Consider the following 18,745-nt stretch of genomic DNA (forward strand, 5'->3'; position numbering starts at 1 on the left):
GAATCCCCAAATCAATCAGTGATATCAGATGGTAATTTAGTCTGAGTTTCCCACCCAGTCTATTCATCTCTTGGTCACACCTGGTCACATGAGCAAGAGATGAGCTCAGATTATGCAATCACAGGGATAAAAAGAGTAAAAAATCAGAGGCAGGATGAGTTCAGCAGGCTTGACCTCACTTCCCTCCTACATCCCCCCTGGTTGCTTGTCCCGTGCCTCTTGCTATTAAATAACAAGTGAGTTCAAGTTGGATGAAAGGCACAAGAACAGGAAGATAGCAGGAGGCTTTTTCCTCTGCTCACCCATCCACCACTGTAACCTCCCCAAAGGTTTGCCCCTCAGAGAAATAATATGAATTGGAAACTTCAAGAGATGCTGTTTAAAACTCTGGTCTCCTTAGTTCAATAAAGCAAGTTCGATAAACAGGAACCAAAACCAAATGGAAGACTGGGAAAGAAATCAATGGATGTTCCCCAGCCAAGTATATCATAACTTTGGCCCATTTCCTGGATGAATAGATGAGTGTTGCAGCAAATCTGTTTCAAGACAGGGATCTACGGCAGGGATGGGGAGACGGTGCCTCTTCAGATGTTGCTGGATTACAGTTCCCATCCTCCATGAGTATTGATCATGCTGAGTAGGAATGATGGATGCTGGAGTCCAACAATGTCTGGAAGGCCACATGGTCCTCATCCCTGGTCTATGATATCAGCAAAAAGCCATTAGCAAGCTCCTTAAATATATCAAACAATGTGTCCCTCAGCAACGTGTAATTTCCATTTACAATTGTTTTATTCTACATGGGGGTAATGTTGGTCAGTGAAGCATGCTGTGAGACTCACAGACAGGGTTTTTTGCAGAGAGAGTGAAACCTGAAGCAGAAGGGTTAAGCTGTGAGAACAGAGCGCCAGGTTTGCCAAGGTCAGTAGCTGGCTGGGAAGCCTGATAAGGTGGGATGCTTGGAAAAGCTCAGTGTGGGGGAAAAGCTGTCTGTGAAGAGAACTGTGTCTAATGTCTTTGCCTAGTAAAGACTCTTACAAGAAACTTGCCTGGCCTGGCTTATTCCTGTTCTATGCGACTCTTGGATTCCATCCTTGTATGATCTATACACGCACACACCCACAGGGGTTATGGGCCCAGCTTATCATACAAGGTAGCGGGTTCGAGAGCAGTTGACGTGACGTTGGTGCAGAGAGAAACAAAGTGCAAGAAAGAGGCAAGTAAGAGTGGGCAACATGGCTGTAAACCTGTTATCCGGGATGCTGATGGAGAGGCTGAGTGCTGTAAACTACTCCAGCTGGAAGTGGAGAATGAGAGCAGTTCTGATTAAAGAAGATTTGAATGATGTTGTAGAAAACCCCCCTCCGGCAGCTCCTTCAGCAGCGTGGTTGAAGAAAGACGAGAAAGCGAAGGCTTTTATTACTCTGGGGCTGTCTGATTCTCAACTGTTGCTGGTGAGTAATGAGCCGACAGCTAATCAGATGTGGGAGAAGCTAAGAGCCGCTCATGTGCAGCAAACTGCTGGGAGCAGGCTGTGTTTAGCACGGAAACTTTATCAGATGCGTTTTACAGATGAAGTGACTATGACAGAGCATCTGGCTGAATTTCGTAGATTAAATGCTGAGCTGCAAGATAGAGGAGTGCATCATAGTGACATTCAGATGGTCTATATACTGTTATCTTCATTTGATCAAAAATGGGACGTCACAGTCTCGAGTCTGGAAACTTTACCCGATGGACATCTGAATTTGGACTTTGTAGAACAGAAACTTCAACAAGAGTGGAATAGAAGACAAGAGAATAAGAAAACAGAGTTAAAAGAGACTGTGGCTGTACAACAACAACAAAATCAAAGAAGCAGGCAAGAGAATAAAATATGTTACTTTTGTGGGTCCCGTGGACATATACAGAAACATTGTTTAAAGAAGAGAAATAACAGGGACTTTGGAAGTCAGAGAACAAGCGTGAACTTTGTTACTAAGGAGGACAATAAACTCATTAACTCTAAGTGGCTTCTCGACAGTGGAGCATCTAATTGCCTAATCACAGACTCTAGTTTATTTTACACTTCAAAGCCGGTGCAGGAGAAGATTTATCTGGCTGACGGATCGACTCAAGACACGATTGCAAAAGGCACGCTCAGGTTGAGTAATTTGGGAACTATATTAACAGATGTGTTATTGGTTTCTGGTTTAAAATATAACATTCTATCAGTAAGAAAATTGGCTCAAATAGGTTGTAAAGTTACATTTGAAGGGGATAGATGTTTTGTGAGAAAGGATGGTGAAATATGCATGCAAGGGAAATTACAGAACCAAATGTTTATGGTTGAGTGCAATCTTGATAAACCCACGTGTGCTTGGATAAGAGTTAATAAAGATAAACATGATAATTGTTTACATGAATGGCACAGAAAATTAGCACACGCACATTTCGAAAAGGTACAGAACACCCCAAAGCATAGTCAAGATTTGAAATTAACACATTGTGAGCATGTGGATGAGTGTGAAGTATGCTATAAAACAAAAATGACTGTGACTCCGGTAAATAAGAGCTGTGAAAGCACAACCACTGAACCCTATCAGCTCATACATGTGGATTTGGCTGGACCTTTCCAGTGCTCAAAAGGTGGAGCAAGGTTTTATTTAGTGATTGTGGATGATTTCTCCAGATTTACACATGTGTTCTTATTGAAAAAGAAAAGTGAAGCAGAAGAGAAATTGAAGGCATTTATACAGAACAGAGACACAATATGGGGTTGTTATCAAAAATATCTGATCAGATCAAGGTGGGGAATTTACCAGTAATTCATTTAAAACATATTTGGAAAAGAAGGGAATAATACAGAGTCTCACTGCTCCCTTCAGCCCATCCTCCAACGGAACTGCAGAGAGGAGGAACCGGTCATTGCAGGATTCAATGAGAGCCATGCTAGCAGATGCTAATATGAATAACACTTATTGGGGTGAATGTATTCTGTACACTGTTTATATTCAGAACCGTCTCATGCACAGAACAATAGGCATGTCTCCCTATGAGAAACTGACTGGAAGAAAGCCCAGGGTGAAACACATAGAGCATTTTGGGGCAAAATGCTGGGTACATGTTGCAAAACAGAAAAGGCATGGTAAATTAGGCTCAAGAGCTCAGGCAGGACGCATTTTGGGATTTCAGAATTCATATTATAGAGTATGGTTGCCTGAGAAACAACAAGTAGTGTTAAGCAGAAGCATAAAGGTGATAGATAAACCTTGGAGAGACAGTCAAACAGTTATCCTTGATAGTGCAAGCAAGCAGGAAGCAGCAGATGTTCCTTTTGGGCAGCAAATTCCATTAAGAACTGCATTGACTGATCTAATACACGGTGGCAAACGTACTGTAAAAAGGCTGAGAGGTGAAGACATGGCAATGCAAGATACAGAAGTGCCAAGTACAAGTACAGGAACAAGTGCAGGTCCAAATAAAATAGAGAGTGAGGAAGAAATGGAAATAGATAATGTTAGGAGATCAGAAAGAAAAACGAAAGGTCAACCACCTCAGAGATTCACATTTAATGTTACACAACAGAATAATGAAACAGATAAATATCCAGTAGAATGGGAAAAAGAAGGACCAATAGATAAAGAAACAATGGATCTCATGTGGAAGTTTTGTGTTGAGGAATGAAATATAAATGTGTTATCAAATAAAAGTGAAATAAATGACTCTGTAAAACCTGTGTGAATAAAGAAATAAAGAAACAAGAACTGAACTGAAAATGTAAATAGAAACTGTAAGAAAACAAACCATGTACTGATACGTATTGTAATGAAAAGTTAATATTGTAGAAATGTAATAATGAACAATGAAGTTTTGTAATCTGTGAGTCTCAGGTGGGGGCTGTTGGTCAGTGAAGCATGCTGTGAGACTCACAGACAGGGTTTTTTGCAGAGAGAGTGAAACCTGAAGCAGAACGGTTAAGCTGTGAGAACAGAGCGCCAGGTTTGCCAAGGTCAGTAGCTGGCTGGGAAGCCTGATAAGGTGGGATGCTTGGAAAAGCTCAGTGTGGGGGAAAAGCTGTCTGTGAAGAGAACTGTGTCTAATGTCTTTGCCTAGTAAAGACTCTTACAAGAAACTTGCCTGGCCTGGCTTATTCCTGTTCTATGCAACTCTTGCATTCCATCCTTGTATGATCTATACACGCACACGCCCACAGGTAAAGCTTAATGTTTTACACTGAGAATGCATCTGAGCTGGAATGTCTTCTGCTTTTTATTCCAGCTTATCCTCCTCACTGTCCCAAGAACATTTCACATATATTCACAATTCCATCTTTCATTATTTAATTCTGGGGTTAGTTCTCCCAAAAGAAAAGAAAAAGAAAGCTCACTGAATTTGTGTGACTGAACCTGAACCCAGCCATAATTTTGAAGCAGCTTCTACATACTGGAACTATATTGGTGATGTATCATGTAGCAGGATCATGAAGTATCCGTAGGTCTGAAGCATTAGAAAAACTTCCTCCTTGACAGATTAGAAACATGGCAAGTGTGCATATTTATGCAAATTCAGATGAGTTTTTTAAAAAGCCCATTACAGAAATGAAAGAGGGTCATGAGTGGATGGCAGTGTCTTCAAAGAAAGAAATCACAAGTCTTCCATCCAGAAAAATATTGGGAGGGTTTGTACACTCAGCAAAGTATAAACATTTGCAAAATAAAGGAAAAACATTGCCCTCCTTCAAGCAGTGGTATGCTGAACAGGCCCAATCAGCAATTACAGGATCAGTAACATACATGGCACGTGCTTTAGGTGTTTCTTCATACCATGGGGGTTCTATCCTCTCATGGCTTCAGCTAACCCCAACAAATATTTCTCACCCCCCAAGCCCCCACCAGCAGCAAAAAGGGGGGAAAAAGTAGACACAGATTTAGGGTGGGCATAAATGCCCACCAACCATCCCAGCACCCTGATGGGAGAAAAAAATGCCCCTTCATGGTCAGCAGATCAATGGTTTGATGAGGCCAGAGGGGGCGATAACCTCTCCTAGTCATCTAACTTGCATGGAACAGTTGAGGTGGGGACTCTGTGTGTATGCATCCTGTGTGTAGTTGTGTGCAAGAGTGTGTGGGGTGGCATATGGCCCCTGGAAAGTTAGCCAAAGGTGAATGCAGCCCCCAGGCCAAAAAAACGTTAGTCACCCCTGCCTTAATGGAAAACAATTTTATTGTTGCAAATTGGGGTAACTGAATTTTTCTGACCCCCGCAATCTATTCTCTCCAAAAAACTGCTCCATTGGCAGACCCTCCGGCACATGTTTATGTAGCAGCAGCAGCAGCAGCAGCAGCAGCAGCAGCAGCAGCAGCAGCAGATTTATATCCCGCCCTTCCTCCCAGAAGAAGCCCATGGCAGCTTCTACAGGATTATTACAATATAAAATTAAATTTTATATATTAAATTATAAATTTAATAATTTATATCCTGCCTTGCAGGGTAAGAACCCTCCCAAGGCAATCTACACCAATTTAAAAAGAAAAACAATACTCAAAAATGGGATATATGGTGCAGAGGGCTGCAATAAGTGTATGTGGGCGGAATTGACCCAAATCAGGTGTTTTGACTTACACAAGTGGAAGAGCTTCCTGCTAAGGCAAAGCCCCTATTGGTTACAACCCCCTGTTCTAGGGACAGGGCTGCCGCTCAGTGACAAAGCATCTTCCTTATATGTAAAAGGTTCCCAGTTCAGTCCCTGACATCGTCAGTTGAAGCTGGGGGAGAATCCTGCCTAAAACCCTAGAGAGCTGCTGCCAGTCAGTGTAGACAACTCTGAGGAAAATGGACCAATAGTCTGATTCAGTACAGGACAGCTTCCTACGTTCTTCTTTTACTATAATTGCAAATAGCAAGTTGCAAATGCTGTAAAAAAAAGTTAAAACAAAGTATTCTGTAGAAAAAACATGAAAGTATTCAAATGTGAAACAGCTGTGAGGGAGGAACCAATTTTAGAGGTAAATTTAAATTTTAAAAAGTAAGTATCAACAGAGGCCATTTCATAGTGATGCCAAAGGGAAACTTAAAAACAACTATACATGTAGAGACAGTTAATATTAAATAGCTAGTTGCAGTTGCTCAAGTTAAGAATTTTTCACTTAGAACATAATGTCCTAAAACTCAACATCACAATTAGCACAAAACATACACCCTTCTGATCTGCCAGTAGTCAAAGAGTGCTAAATGTTAGATGGTTGACAACTTCTAAAGTATGTATCACAAACCAATTTTTACTCCAGCTCTTTGCATTCTGTTGATTTGTCACCATGAAATAATCCTGTTAGCAATGCAGAAAATCAGTATCAAACCCTTGAAACGACAGGCCATCAGCAAGAAGTCTTTCAACACTTGTGCTTTTTTTAAAAAAAACGGAATCCATGCTACTGACCCTGTTTAGCTGCTGTTGTAATTGTTCCCTCATGGACTCAGGGCAACTATCAAGCTGGGTCTTCTGCTCGGAGTAAAGCTCCTGAAGCTTTTCTAGTTTTTCCCTCTCAGCATCAAGCTTTATTTTTTCCTGGAGTTTGAACCAGAAAAATAAAGAACAGAATTACCTTCAAACCCAAGCAATTGTTAGTGGTTCCGATGGCGCACGGAGCAGGGTTGAGTGGAGGGGACATGATTGGTCCTAAAGGTTACAGCAGAAGCGCTTAACATGCTGGAGGGCTGCAGCTAATTTGCATGTGCTGTAGCATGTATGCAGAACAATATGGGTAACATTTTAATAAACCTGGCAGATGCTAAAGGATGGTTACTTGGCACATGTTACATTTATTGGTTACATCTCAGGTGTGAAAAATGAGGTTTCTCCATTGTAAAACAGAGACCTTAGGCTGTATCCAAGGCTCACAACAACAGAACCTTCCCTTCCTCTCCTCTTCCTGTGCACCTGCAAAATCTGCTCTGGAGGATCTCCCAATGATTTTGAGGTGCGTAAAGGGCTGCAGGGAGGGAAGAAGAGGAAGAAGTTCTGTTCTGCAAGTGGAAGTCTGCTGCGCAAGTGGAACAACACCATCAGATACAACCCTTTAACGATGGATTCAGAGGACTAGGAGCCACATAATAGCCACATAAAAGCTTCCCTATAGCTGCGGAGGGATGGTAATGCTAGGCTCAAAACTGTATGGTTGAAGGATACAGGTGTCACATCTTAAGCTGTTAAGCAGCTCCCGCATAGTTCACGGTAATCTCAGATCATGGAAACTAAAGTAAAATGTAAAGGTTTGTCTCCTTGGGTCCAAATAATTATTTCATATTTATCTCAACAGTCGTGAGTTAGAAACTTTGGCTCCATCAAAATTGAAGGTTTGTCTCCATTATAGTTTTACATCCACTAAAATTGGGCCCTGTAACGATCAGGTGCCACATTTACCCAGCACACAGTAAATTCCATTAATGAAATCTAGGTTTTTCTGAACATGTTGCTAGATCTATGACATTGATTAGTAGAAACTAATCAACTTAGAGATGGCTTCGTAATTTGACTACAAGAGTCTGTGCAGTAATCATTTTTTCTTTTCACAGGAAATGCCATCCTCTATTACTTTCAAGATCAATGAGGCATTAGCTATTTAGAAACAGAAGCGGTAACATGTTAGACTCTAAATGAGGAAAGGACAGAAAAAGATGTTATAAAGCAAACTAAATAGAATACTATCCAATATGACACAGAAGTAACAGGCAGATGCACAAGCATGATGGCTTTTAATACAGTTTATAAGCAGTGAAAGGATGAATTGAGGCACAGCATACTGGTTTGGAACAGGAAATTCTGTTTCAGAAATCAAACATGCTGAATGAATAGAACTGGTTCAATTCACCCCAAAGGGAATGCTATAGTAACCTCCCAGATAAATGTGGCTGCCTGATATTCAGCCTATTTCAAAGATGTTTACAAAGTCTATACATTTCCTTTAATACAGGTTAAAATAGGTTGAATGTGTGTCTGTGTATCTTTCCGGTAACCATACCATACAACTTTTGGACTTATCCAGGACAAAACCTTTCAGATACATCTAGAAAAATATCTATCAATCAATCTAACCATGGGACTACAGCCTGCCCTATAGCCTAAATAATCTTTTCAGAAAACATCTCCTATAAAAGTTACATTGTTTCAGTTTTTAAGAGAACACCGCCTTTTACTGCTGATGAACAACAGATCACAGATTGCAGCCTTTTATTGGTGCAAATAGTACACAGTCACCAAATTCTGTAATTTGTCACAGCTTGAACACATTAATGTAAGAACTGCAGATATAACCCAACCACCTGGGTATTTGATAGCTAACCATTGACATCAATGTATATCTGCTCTGCCAGCTTTTTTAATTCCTATATTTTTGGTTTCTTATAGAGGAGGGGTATTTTGAAATTTGGATTGCCTCACTCATCACCTAAACTGTTAGTTCCAAATTGGTATACTGTACACATATATACAGGAAGATGTTCTTATCCTGAAAGGCTCATTTGATACACCCAAAGGCATTTTGTTCTAACTGTTGTGTTATCTACTGTTATCTACACAGTAATTTCCTTTCACATTAGTTCAAATTAACCTATTTGTTCATGGTTTTGCTGTAACAACTGCTAGGCTTCATACAACTGCAGCATTAATCTTAATTGTACTTCAAGCATCCAGCTAGATTCCACCCCTCCAATCCCTCACCACTTTTATAAATTAAGCAGAATATCTATCTTGTTAAATTAAAGATGCTCTGAAAACTTTATGAACCAGGGACAAACCATAGGATGCTTTGCTAGACATACATTCTGCTGCAGACAACTGAAGTTCCACATGGGTAAATGAGTTCTTATTATTTATTTAGTTTATTTATTAAATATATTAGTCGCCCATCTGGCTGGCAATCCAGCCACTCTGGGCGATGTACAAAATTAAAACATATAGTTACATTAAAATATTAAAATCTCAACCAATAATAATAAAACCTAACCCACCCCAAAAGCCTGCCTGAAGAGCCAGATCTTCAAGGTCCAGCGAAAGCTCATCATAGAGGGGGCATGACGGAGATCATTTGGGAGGGAATTCCACAGAGTGGGGGCCACAATTGAACAAGCCCTCTCCCTAGTCCTCACCAGTCTAGCTGTTTTAACTGGTGGGATGGAGAGAAGGTCTTTCGAGGCTGATCTAGTTGAGAGGCATTGCTGATGATGCTGGAGGCGCTCCTTCAGATAGACTGGGCCGAAACCGTATAGGGTTTTAAAGGTCAAAACCAACACCTTGAATTGGGCTTGGAAAACAACTGGTTACCAGTGCAACTCTTTCAGCACTGGAGTGATGTGATCTTGCCGGCGGTTGCCTTTAATCAGGCGAGCCACCGCATTCTGTACCAGTTGCAGCTTCTGGACTGTTTTCAAGGGTAACCCCACATAGAGTGCATTACAGTAGTCTAGGCGACATGAGACCAGGGCATGTACCACCGATGGGAGCAGATGGTTGGGAAGGTAGGGGCGCAGCCTCCGTATCAGATGGAGTTGATACAGCACTGCCTGGCTCACAGCCGAGACCTGAGCCTCCATGGACAGTTGGGAGTCAAGAATGACCCCAAGGCTGCGGACCTGGTCTTTCAGGGGCAATTGTACCCCATTGAGTACCAGGTCAACATCCCCCAGCCCTCTCTTGTCTCCCACAAACAGTACCTCGGTTTTGTCAGGGTTCAGTTTCAGCTTATTCCTTCCCATCCAGCCACTCACCGACTCCAGGCACTTGGACAGGGTTTCTACAGCCAACCTTGGTGAAGATTTAAATGAGAGATAGAGCTGTGTGTCATCTGCATATTGGTGGCATTGCAGCTCAAATCTCCTAATGATAGCCCCCAGAGGCTTTATATAGATGTTAAACAGCATCGGGGAGAGGATGGAGCCCTGTGGCACCCACAAGCAAGAGGCCAAGGATCCGAAACCTCACCCACCAGTGCCACTCTCTGGTATCTCCCAGAGAGAAAGGAGTGGAACCACTGTAATACAGTTCCCCCTATACCTAACCTCTCCAGGCGGTCCAGGAGGATACCGTGGCCAATGGTATCAAAAGCTGCTGAGAGGTCCAAGAGGACAAGGAAGGTACATTCACCCCTATCCAATGCCCTCCTCATATCATCTACCAAGGCGACCAAGGCCGTTTCAGTCCCATGTCCCGGCCTGAAGCCTGATTGAAATGAATCCAGATAATCCGCTTCCTCCAAATGCGGTTGCAACTGGTTCACCACCACCTGCTCAACCGCCTTGCCCAGAAATGGTAAATTCGAAACTGGGCGAAAGTTGTTCAGATCTTGGGGATCCAAGGAGGACTTCTTTACAATTGGTTTTATTACTGCCTGCTTGAGGGCTGGTGGCATTACTCCCTCTTCCAGGGACGTATTTACCACCGCCTTGATCCCCTCGCCCAGTCTATCCTTGCAGCTCATAATGAGCCACGACAAGCAAGGGTTGAGTAAGCAAGTGGTTGGCTTTAAGGTTGAAAGCACCTTGTCCACTTCATCAGAAGAAAGAAGCTGGAACCAATCCCACACCACCAGAGCGCCACTGGCCGACTCTGGCTCGCTCACTGTGTCCACAGTGCACGGAATAGCACTCTTTATACGATCGATTTTATCCACAAAGTGCTTTGCAAATTCCCCACAGGAGGTCTTAGTATGTTCCGTCGGTTCCTGGGCAGCTGGACCAACCAGGCTCTGGACCACTTGGAACAGCCTCCTGGGACAGCACTCTGCAGACGCAATAGAGGCAGCATAAAAACCCTTTTTTGCTGCCCTTATCACCACATGGTAGGCTGCCGCCACAGCAGCTCTAACCTGTGTCCGGTCATCCTCAGAGCGAGGTTTCTGCCACCAGCGCTCAAGCCGTATCACCTCCTGCCTCAGAGTTCGTCGCCACGGTGTATACTACGGCGCCGTCTGAGCTCTATTCAGGGGGAGAGGGCGTTTCAGAGCCACCCTGTCTAATGCCCCGGTGATTGAAGCATTCCACTCCTTCACCAGGGTCTCAGCCGAGTGCCTGTATGCATGCTCCAAAGGATCCCCAAGCGCATTCAGGAATCCATCTGGATCCATCAGACGCGTAGGGCGGACCATCCTAATGGGTCCTCTACCCCCGCGAAGGGTTTGTGGCATCAACAAGTCCACCCTCACCAGGTAGTGATCTGACCATGACAAGGGGGTGATGGATGTACCCCCCCATTTTCAGATCACTCCCCTCCTCTCCCAGGACAAACACAAAGTCAAGTGCATGGCCAGCTACATGGGTGGGCTCCGCTGGAATAAGGTGCAGCTCCCAAGAAGCCATGGTTTCCATGAAGTCCTGAGGCACCCCTGTGAGGGTGGCCTCCGAATGCACATTGAAGTCCCCCAATACCCACAAGTTTGGGGACTGCACACGTACATCCGAGACCACCTCCAGCATCTCGGCCAGGGAGTCTGTCATGCAGCGGGGTGGACGGTACACGAGCAGAATCCCCAGACTGCCCTTCGGACCCAACCTCCAGTGCATGCAGTCAGCAACCTTGGTCTCACAGAGAGGGGGCCTGGTGAGAACCAGGGACCCTCAGTAAATAACTGCCACTCCCCCTCCCCGACTACCAAACCTCGGCTGCTGTGCATACAGAAACCCAGCTGGACACATGGCCTCAAGAAGAGGAGCAGCGGCCTCCTCCAGCCAGGTTTCCGTAATACATGCCAGGTCTGCGCCCTCATCTACTATCATATCATGGATGAGAGATGTCTTTTGGGTAGCAGACCTGGCATTGCACAGCAGCAATCGAAGGCTGGAGCATGGAGTCATGCATCCCCCAGCTATCTTTCGGCTCTGGACAGGCCCGGAACAAGGGACAGATATTACGCATCTCTCCCTAGTTCCTCTTACCTGACATGGCTTGCCCCTAGCCCCCCACCAGCATCTGCCTCCCAGCCTCGTTATATATTGGCCTCCCACTCTTCCCCTATCCCTCGCCTCTGCTCGACACATGCCTTCGACACTATCGCCACAACTCAGGCAGGCTACCCACCCCTTAAAACGACCAAAAGCAACCCAACAGACCCACAGCTCCTCCTTCAGCACTCAGTTTGCAATCATTAAGTCATTAGCTATCAACCATACCCCCAGTCCTCTATAGCTCTCCTCCCTCCTCCCCTCTTCTGGGCAGTAGGACAAGCCCTGCCCTTATAGTTCCTTCGAGGTAACTCCCCTCTTATTAAACTAAGAACAGAGTCACTCCATTCAGCTAACAGTTATCAATGCACAGAACATAATTGTGGAATTTAATTCCCACCTCAACCGTCCATCCTTGGAAATCCAGTCCCACCTCTCATTGACATGTATATGCATATAAAAATGAACAGTATGATACAGGAAATCCACAGTTAAATAATTCTGCATGTGACTACTCATACAGGGATCACTCACAACTAGAGGTCCTTTTTTCATCAGCATTGCTGTAACATAAAGCAGTGGTTCTCAAACTTTTTTCCCCCACGGACCACTTATCCCACGGGCATCTATGGATCTAGGGCCCCTGGGCTGATGTTCTTCTCCACTTGCGGACACTGAATACACTAAGGGGTCAGGCACAAGTCTTCCTGTGCTTATATTGCAAGTTTGCATAAGGCTTTAACGTTTCACAAGTCCCATCTGTATTTTTACTGTAAGCTGCCCAAACAACTTTTTTGGGTAATATTGTTATTGGGTAGCATATGGACATCATTAATATTGTAAGTATACACCGTTACCCCTACCAATTTATATCAGCTGTCCTAAGTGGTATAGCTCCTGGCAAGGCTGGGATGAAAAATCTGAAACAATGAAAAACTGTTCAGTCTTTTATTACAGTATCCTTACTGAGGTTGCTGATAAGTTCTTAGAGATATTTGCAGCCTAGCAAATACGTTAGCACACTTGATTAAAAAAAGAAGCCAGGGAAAGCGTGAGGATCCTCCATCAGCAAGTGCAGGGCATAACTGCCCCACTGAAGATGACAGAGATAATGCTACTTCTGTCAAGAAAGAAGCAAGATATTTCTTTATTGCTTAAAGTGAGATGATGCCCGCTGTTTGCTATTTACTGCATGGGCAATGCCGATATCTAACCCAATTGGAAGTGATACATTAAGCATTTGTTTCTGTTGTGTGTTCTGCAAACAGTTAAGTGACCTTGACCAGTGCTGCTTGTTAGATGTTGGCTCGATGAATAGGACAATTACACAAGATAAAGACAATACATGACTTTTGACCTTCAGAATGCTTATATCTAAGATAATAAAGGCCTGTGGAAGCATGGTTTATATTTATAAGACTAATAACCTTATAAACTGGATTACTGCAACCCCACACATTACTGGAGCACAAAAACTGAACTACTGAACAGCTGAATTGCCTAAATGGTCAGTAAGGAATGCTCCAAGTCCTATCCTTAAACTGCAACAGTATATTTACCTACAAGAAAAGCCATTCTGGAGAAAGTTTCATGCAGCGGCACAAACATACTTTAGAAATGCCAATCTGATTCAGCTATAAACAACAAACTTTCTTCAACAAACTCTTCACTCTCTTTCAATGCAAAACTGGTTCTTCATATTATTTTATTTATTTAACAAGATTTATATACAGCTTCATAAAAAAACTAAGTGGTTTACATAAAATAATATAAATTATTTATAAGAAAATCCCAATAAAATCAACATATTTTAAAAACACATGGACTTAATAAAATTATCAAAATGGAGACAAAACCATTTTAAAACCAATATACAAAATAAAGTCACTTGTCTGGTTAGGCTGGCCTAAACAAATACATTTCTAGCAAGTGTTAAAAACAGTACAACCAAGGGGCCTGCGTTTGCTAGACTGAGGCAACTGTCTTCCAAGTCAACAGCTTCCCAAACTTAATTTTTGTTATTCCCTAAAATAAACTAAGGACCACCTGCATTTTGAAATTAAGAGAAAGAAAACAATCATAATAACAGCACTTCCACCTGGCATATCTCTAGCGCCACCAGTAGTGTATAAGAGCATTCTAGCCCTGATATATCAACAACAGGTTGGCAACTGTACATACATAATAAGAAGGGAAAGCCACCTGTAGGTGATTTCTTTCTCTTTTCCTATATACAGCTATTTCCACTAGACCATGCAGAATGATAAAACTGATCAGACTGGTTTTCCTGCAGCTCTTGATCTACTCAACTACACTCCCAAACAAAACCTCAAAATATAAAGGAAGATTCTTGAATATGCTGGGAAAGAGCATACATGATTTTAGAACAAAAACTGAATTTTAAAAATATATTATTTTAATAAAATCTGGGATAAGAGTATGTCACCAGAGATGTCACTTCAGGCACTATCCTAGGGGTATAGCTATAGATATATTTCACAGCACACCAGCTCTGATGCTAGAAGGAAGCTTTTTAGAGTTGTGGCTTAAAATAGCTGAACAATTGTTGGATCAAAGATTGCAGTGGGAGTGGGACAGAAAAAATGAACACATGTACCAGAGGCATTGACAGAGCTAAACACCTCTAAACAGCTAGTGCCTATTCTATGCACAGCCTTAAGATTTTTCTGAATTTCTGGAGCTATTTCAAACACTTTTCTTTGTTGGGGTAACACAGAAGCTATAGAGAAAAGATTACAGTGTATTAGTCAGTGATGTATTGCTAAATACAAGGCTGTTATTGAGCTCATCTTACAAGGAAAGCGGTTAATTGGGGAGACTAACAGCTGCATGTTACGGATGGACAAAGAAACCTGACACCAAGTGGAAGAATCATTTCCTTTTTCCTTTTAATTTAAGACAGTGTCTCAATAAAAAGAGAAATGCTTTTTGTGATATCAAAAGCAGCATCTCCTATGGAACAAGAATATGATTATAACAACAAATAAAATGAACGAAGCACATAATAATTTTAAAAATGAATTTTAAAAATTGTAACCCTCTGTCTTAAAATAAACATTCACTAGTCCTGCCATGCAGGCATGAAAAAATTTTTAGGCTGAATCCTAAAACACGCTTACAAGCATTGGACACAGAGGGACTTGCTTCTGAGTAAACATGCACTGGAGTGCACTGTGTTGTTTGATGTGAAAATTCATGCATTCCCCTTTTCCCCCATCAATTTCCACTCAAGATATTTTGTGCTATCATTGTGATCCACAGTGGAAAGATGAAAGGACTATGTAAAATAAAAGAGTGCAAGTGAAAAGCAGAAGGCACAGGAATAATCTGCAGGTGGCTATGTCTCTTACCTCCAAGAACTATCTGTAAATTCCAGAAACAGAATTATACAATAGCCCAGCTGGCACAGTAAGCCATGGTTTGTGGCTTACTATGAACATGTTGTGCACACTGTCCAACTGCTACCACTTTGCTCCTCCTGTGGCACAAGTAGCAAGCTATGAAGCTTGGCTTATAGTTATGCTCAAACCCAGAATTGTGCTTTGTTTCTTCTGAACAATCCACAATCATAAAGCCAAAGTTTATTCTTGGTTTGCCGGTTGTGATTTGTTAGGGGGAAACAAATCACAATTCCAGTTCAGATGCAATGACATGGCAATCTTCTTGGCTTGTTGCTCCTGCTCATGCCAGCTAAGGTGCAAAGCAGAATCAACCAAGCATGCTGCCTATTCACAATAAGGCACGACCAGGACTGATGTTTAGTTTCATGATAATTGCACGGAACAAACAACAGAATGAGTCATGTTCCAGACCCTGTTGCATTAGATCTTGATGGAATGCTGGCATTTTAGTAATAATTTTGATTAAGGCAAGAGGAATTCTTCACACCTCTTTATTTATTCATAAGTGCCAACATTCAACAAGAGCACAATACTTTCATGCATTTTCTTTTTACCTTTTACAGTTTTTATTGAAACCTACATCTGCAGTCCTTTACACAAGTTAGGCATTTTGTTATTTGCAGGATAAGACTAAGAAACAATGAGACATGCCACACAGCTATAAACAAGCAACACAGAAAGTTAGAAATGAAGAAGTTATAAAACACTGAACAGGAGTTTGTGATGCAAGCAGGGAATGGGTTTTTCTTTTTTTCCCCTTTTTTTGGCAGTTAGGAAGTCCTGGAATGCATGCACATGCGTGGTTTAGAGGACATCATAGAACAACCAATCCCATACTGACTACGTACCCTTTGATGCCTGAAAGGAACCCACAAGCTTAGCCAAGAGTCCAGCTGGGAACTGGCCCAGATCAAACTCCTGTTTCTTAGTGCTGCTGCTACCATTCTCCATTTCCTTCCTCTGTTCATGATAGGTCTTTTTCCAACCAGATGAACATGCATGATAGAGATTGTAGCTCACTGTTTGCTTTTCCACTAGATCTTTGCTGTTAGGAAGATCTGGGCATCCTGACTAGGAGATAAGCAGCAACAGAGAAATGGAAGCTGCAATGGTCCAGTGACTGGGGGGGGGGAAGCGAAGAGCCACAGCCCATCCTGGATACACTCCCCTTCCTCTCTGGCAGCTGTGACCGTGTCAAATATCATCACCAAGAGTTCCTGCTTGGATTCCCAGCTGTGGCTGGAGGCTGTGAATCTGTTCCTTACGCATGCACAAACAAGGCAAGGAACTTCTTTCCTCCAGAGGAAATTCCACTGAGTACACCTGTTTTCCACTGGCCTCATCTTATATCAAAGCCTGTTTCCTTTGGGAAAATGATTTGATATATGCTACACTATGTAAAAAAAGCATTTTACATATCTGCAAGATATAAAATTGCAAATGAAATGGAAATGGACTGCCTTCAAGTCGATCCTGACTTATGGCGACCCTATGAATAGGGTTTTCATGGTATGCGGTATTCAGAGGGGGTTTACCATTGCCTCCCTATGAGGCTGAGAGGCAGTGACTGGCCCAAGGTCACCTAGTAAGCTTCATGGCTGTGTGGGGATCCAAACCCTGGTTTCCCAGGTCGTAGTCAGAAAATATGAAAATAAATTCTGAATTGCAGAAGATTTTTTTATAAAAATCTGATAAAATGTTACTCTAAATAAGATGTAACTAAGATGAGTGGGTTAAGCAATGCACTCTGTTTTCTGCCTTAGCAAATGGTTTGGATCAGCTGAAGTCCATGTCTAACTTTTCACATTCCCATTAGCAATCTGATTCTATAAACTGATAACAAAATTTAAAACAGAACCATTAAATAGGCTTACCAAGAAAATGAATGCAATATATTGGTATTGTTGGATGATTGTCCAAGACTTTGCAAACCATGGTTTATAAAGCCAAGATAAGCACCACAGCCATATGCTCTTTCCTCACCCTTTCTTTCAGAATGAAGATCCTGGCTTAAATTAAGCCAGAGTTCTGTGTACATGTGAAAAAGGGGACTAATTATGGTTAACAAATCAGGAAAATAAGCTGAACTGAAATTAAGCCAAAACCTCCCATTTCATATAATTCAAACCAGGATCTTCACATCATAGCTGGTATGTGACAGGAAGGGGGGAGGGAAGAGGAAGGAGGACTCAGTCACAGTGCATAGCCACAACTCATTAAACCATTGTTTATGAAGTCTTGGAAGATCATCCAAACAAGCCATATCAACAGCATTATACAGTTTTAAGTATAAAATCAAGAGGGTATTATGGCAATATGTGCTTTGAAGATGGGGCCCAGAGATGCCCATGGGAATAACTCTATGTGATGACACTACTGCTACATCATCATTCAGCATTCAAAGGGACATTTTCACCTTCATTTTCAAAGTGCTCAACAGAGAACTGCCAGACACAGTCAATCCATCACTTGGAGTGGCATCTTGGCTTTAACCCCCCCACCAAAGCCTTTTGACTTTTATCTCCCTCTCCCTCTGAAAGTTCCCAATATTCTCTCCCATCACCACCTTTGCAATGTGTGTGTGTGTGTGTGTGAGAAGGACTTTTGCCCGACCCTAATCTAAACACTGTCCTTCTATAGTTTTCTAATGTAGAATAAAGATGAAACCATATGAATAGTTCATACTGAACTAGGGAAGATCTTTTAACTACTAGATCAGTTAGTGCTAGACCACATGCTTTGCATGTAAAAGGTTCCATCTAATATCTAGCACCTCAGAGTGGGGCTTGAAAATACTCCTAGCTGAAACCCAGAAACTGCTGCCTGCAGTTGCCAGCACTAAGTTAGATGGAGCAATGGCCTGACTTGGTGGCCATCTATGCCAATGCATGAGCATTGTATTCATGTATGCCAATGCATGAGCACTGTGCAACTATGCACAGCTCTGTTGCTGGTTATTTGCTCCTCCCTTTGTGCAATTGGTGAAACAAACCAGGAAACCACAGTTAACCACAGCTGTCCATTACATGGAAAAAACAAACCATGGTTCATGGCTTCCAAACAAGCCAGAATTGAGAAGCTAACTTTAAACCATTGTTGAAAGCTGACTTCTGAATTCTGACTTATTTGCCTCCTGCAGCCCCACAAGCTGTTATCTGCTTTTCTGGAGAAAACATATGGGCACATGCATGTTTTCCTGACTGGGACTCAACATGACACATAACAGCTTGAAGAAAGGTGAGATTTAGATCAGAAAAAACTATCCCAGTCTGCGTCTGTGTTAGAATTGCTTAATATGTTTTTTAATAATGTTTTTAACCCTTTTTTAAAGTTGTTTTTTTAAAAATGTTTTAAACGCTGTTTTGTTTTAATGTATTTTAAGATCTGTTTTTATGATGTTTTAAAGTGTT

General features: G+C 42.2%; 1 protein-coding gene across 9 annotated transcripts in view; it reads right to left on the minus strand.

Annotated features, from left to right (window-relative positions):
• Nucleotides 1-18,745, minus strand: part of PHLDB2 (pleckstrin homology like domain family B member 2) — a 115,589-nt gene that overhangs the window by 31,148 nt on the left and 65,696 nt on the right. For 7 of the 9 annotated variants that reach the window (XM_061628086.1, XM_061628090.1, XM_061628085.1 and 4 more), the window contains one exon: nucleotides 6,419-6,547. The exons of the other annotated variants lie outside the window; for them this stretch is intronic. In XM_061628086.1, coding sequence (XP_061484070.1) covers nucleotides 6,419-6,547 — 129 coding nt within the window. The remainder of the gene's footprint in view (nucleotides 1-6,418; nucleotides 6,548-18,745) is intronic. 9 annotated transcript variants of the gene reach the window in all.

The sequence above is a fragment of the Rhineura floridana genome, chromosome 5 (genome assembly GCF_030035675.1).
Source record: "Rhineura floridana isolate rRhiFlo1 chromosome 5, rRhiFlo1.hap2, whole genome shotgun sequence".
Lineage (NCBI taxonomy): Eukaryota > Metazoa > Chordata > Lepidosauria > Squamata > Rhineuridae > Rhineura > Rhineura floridana.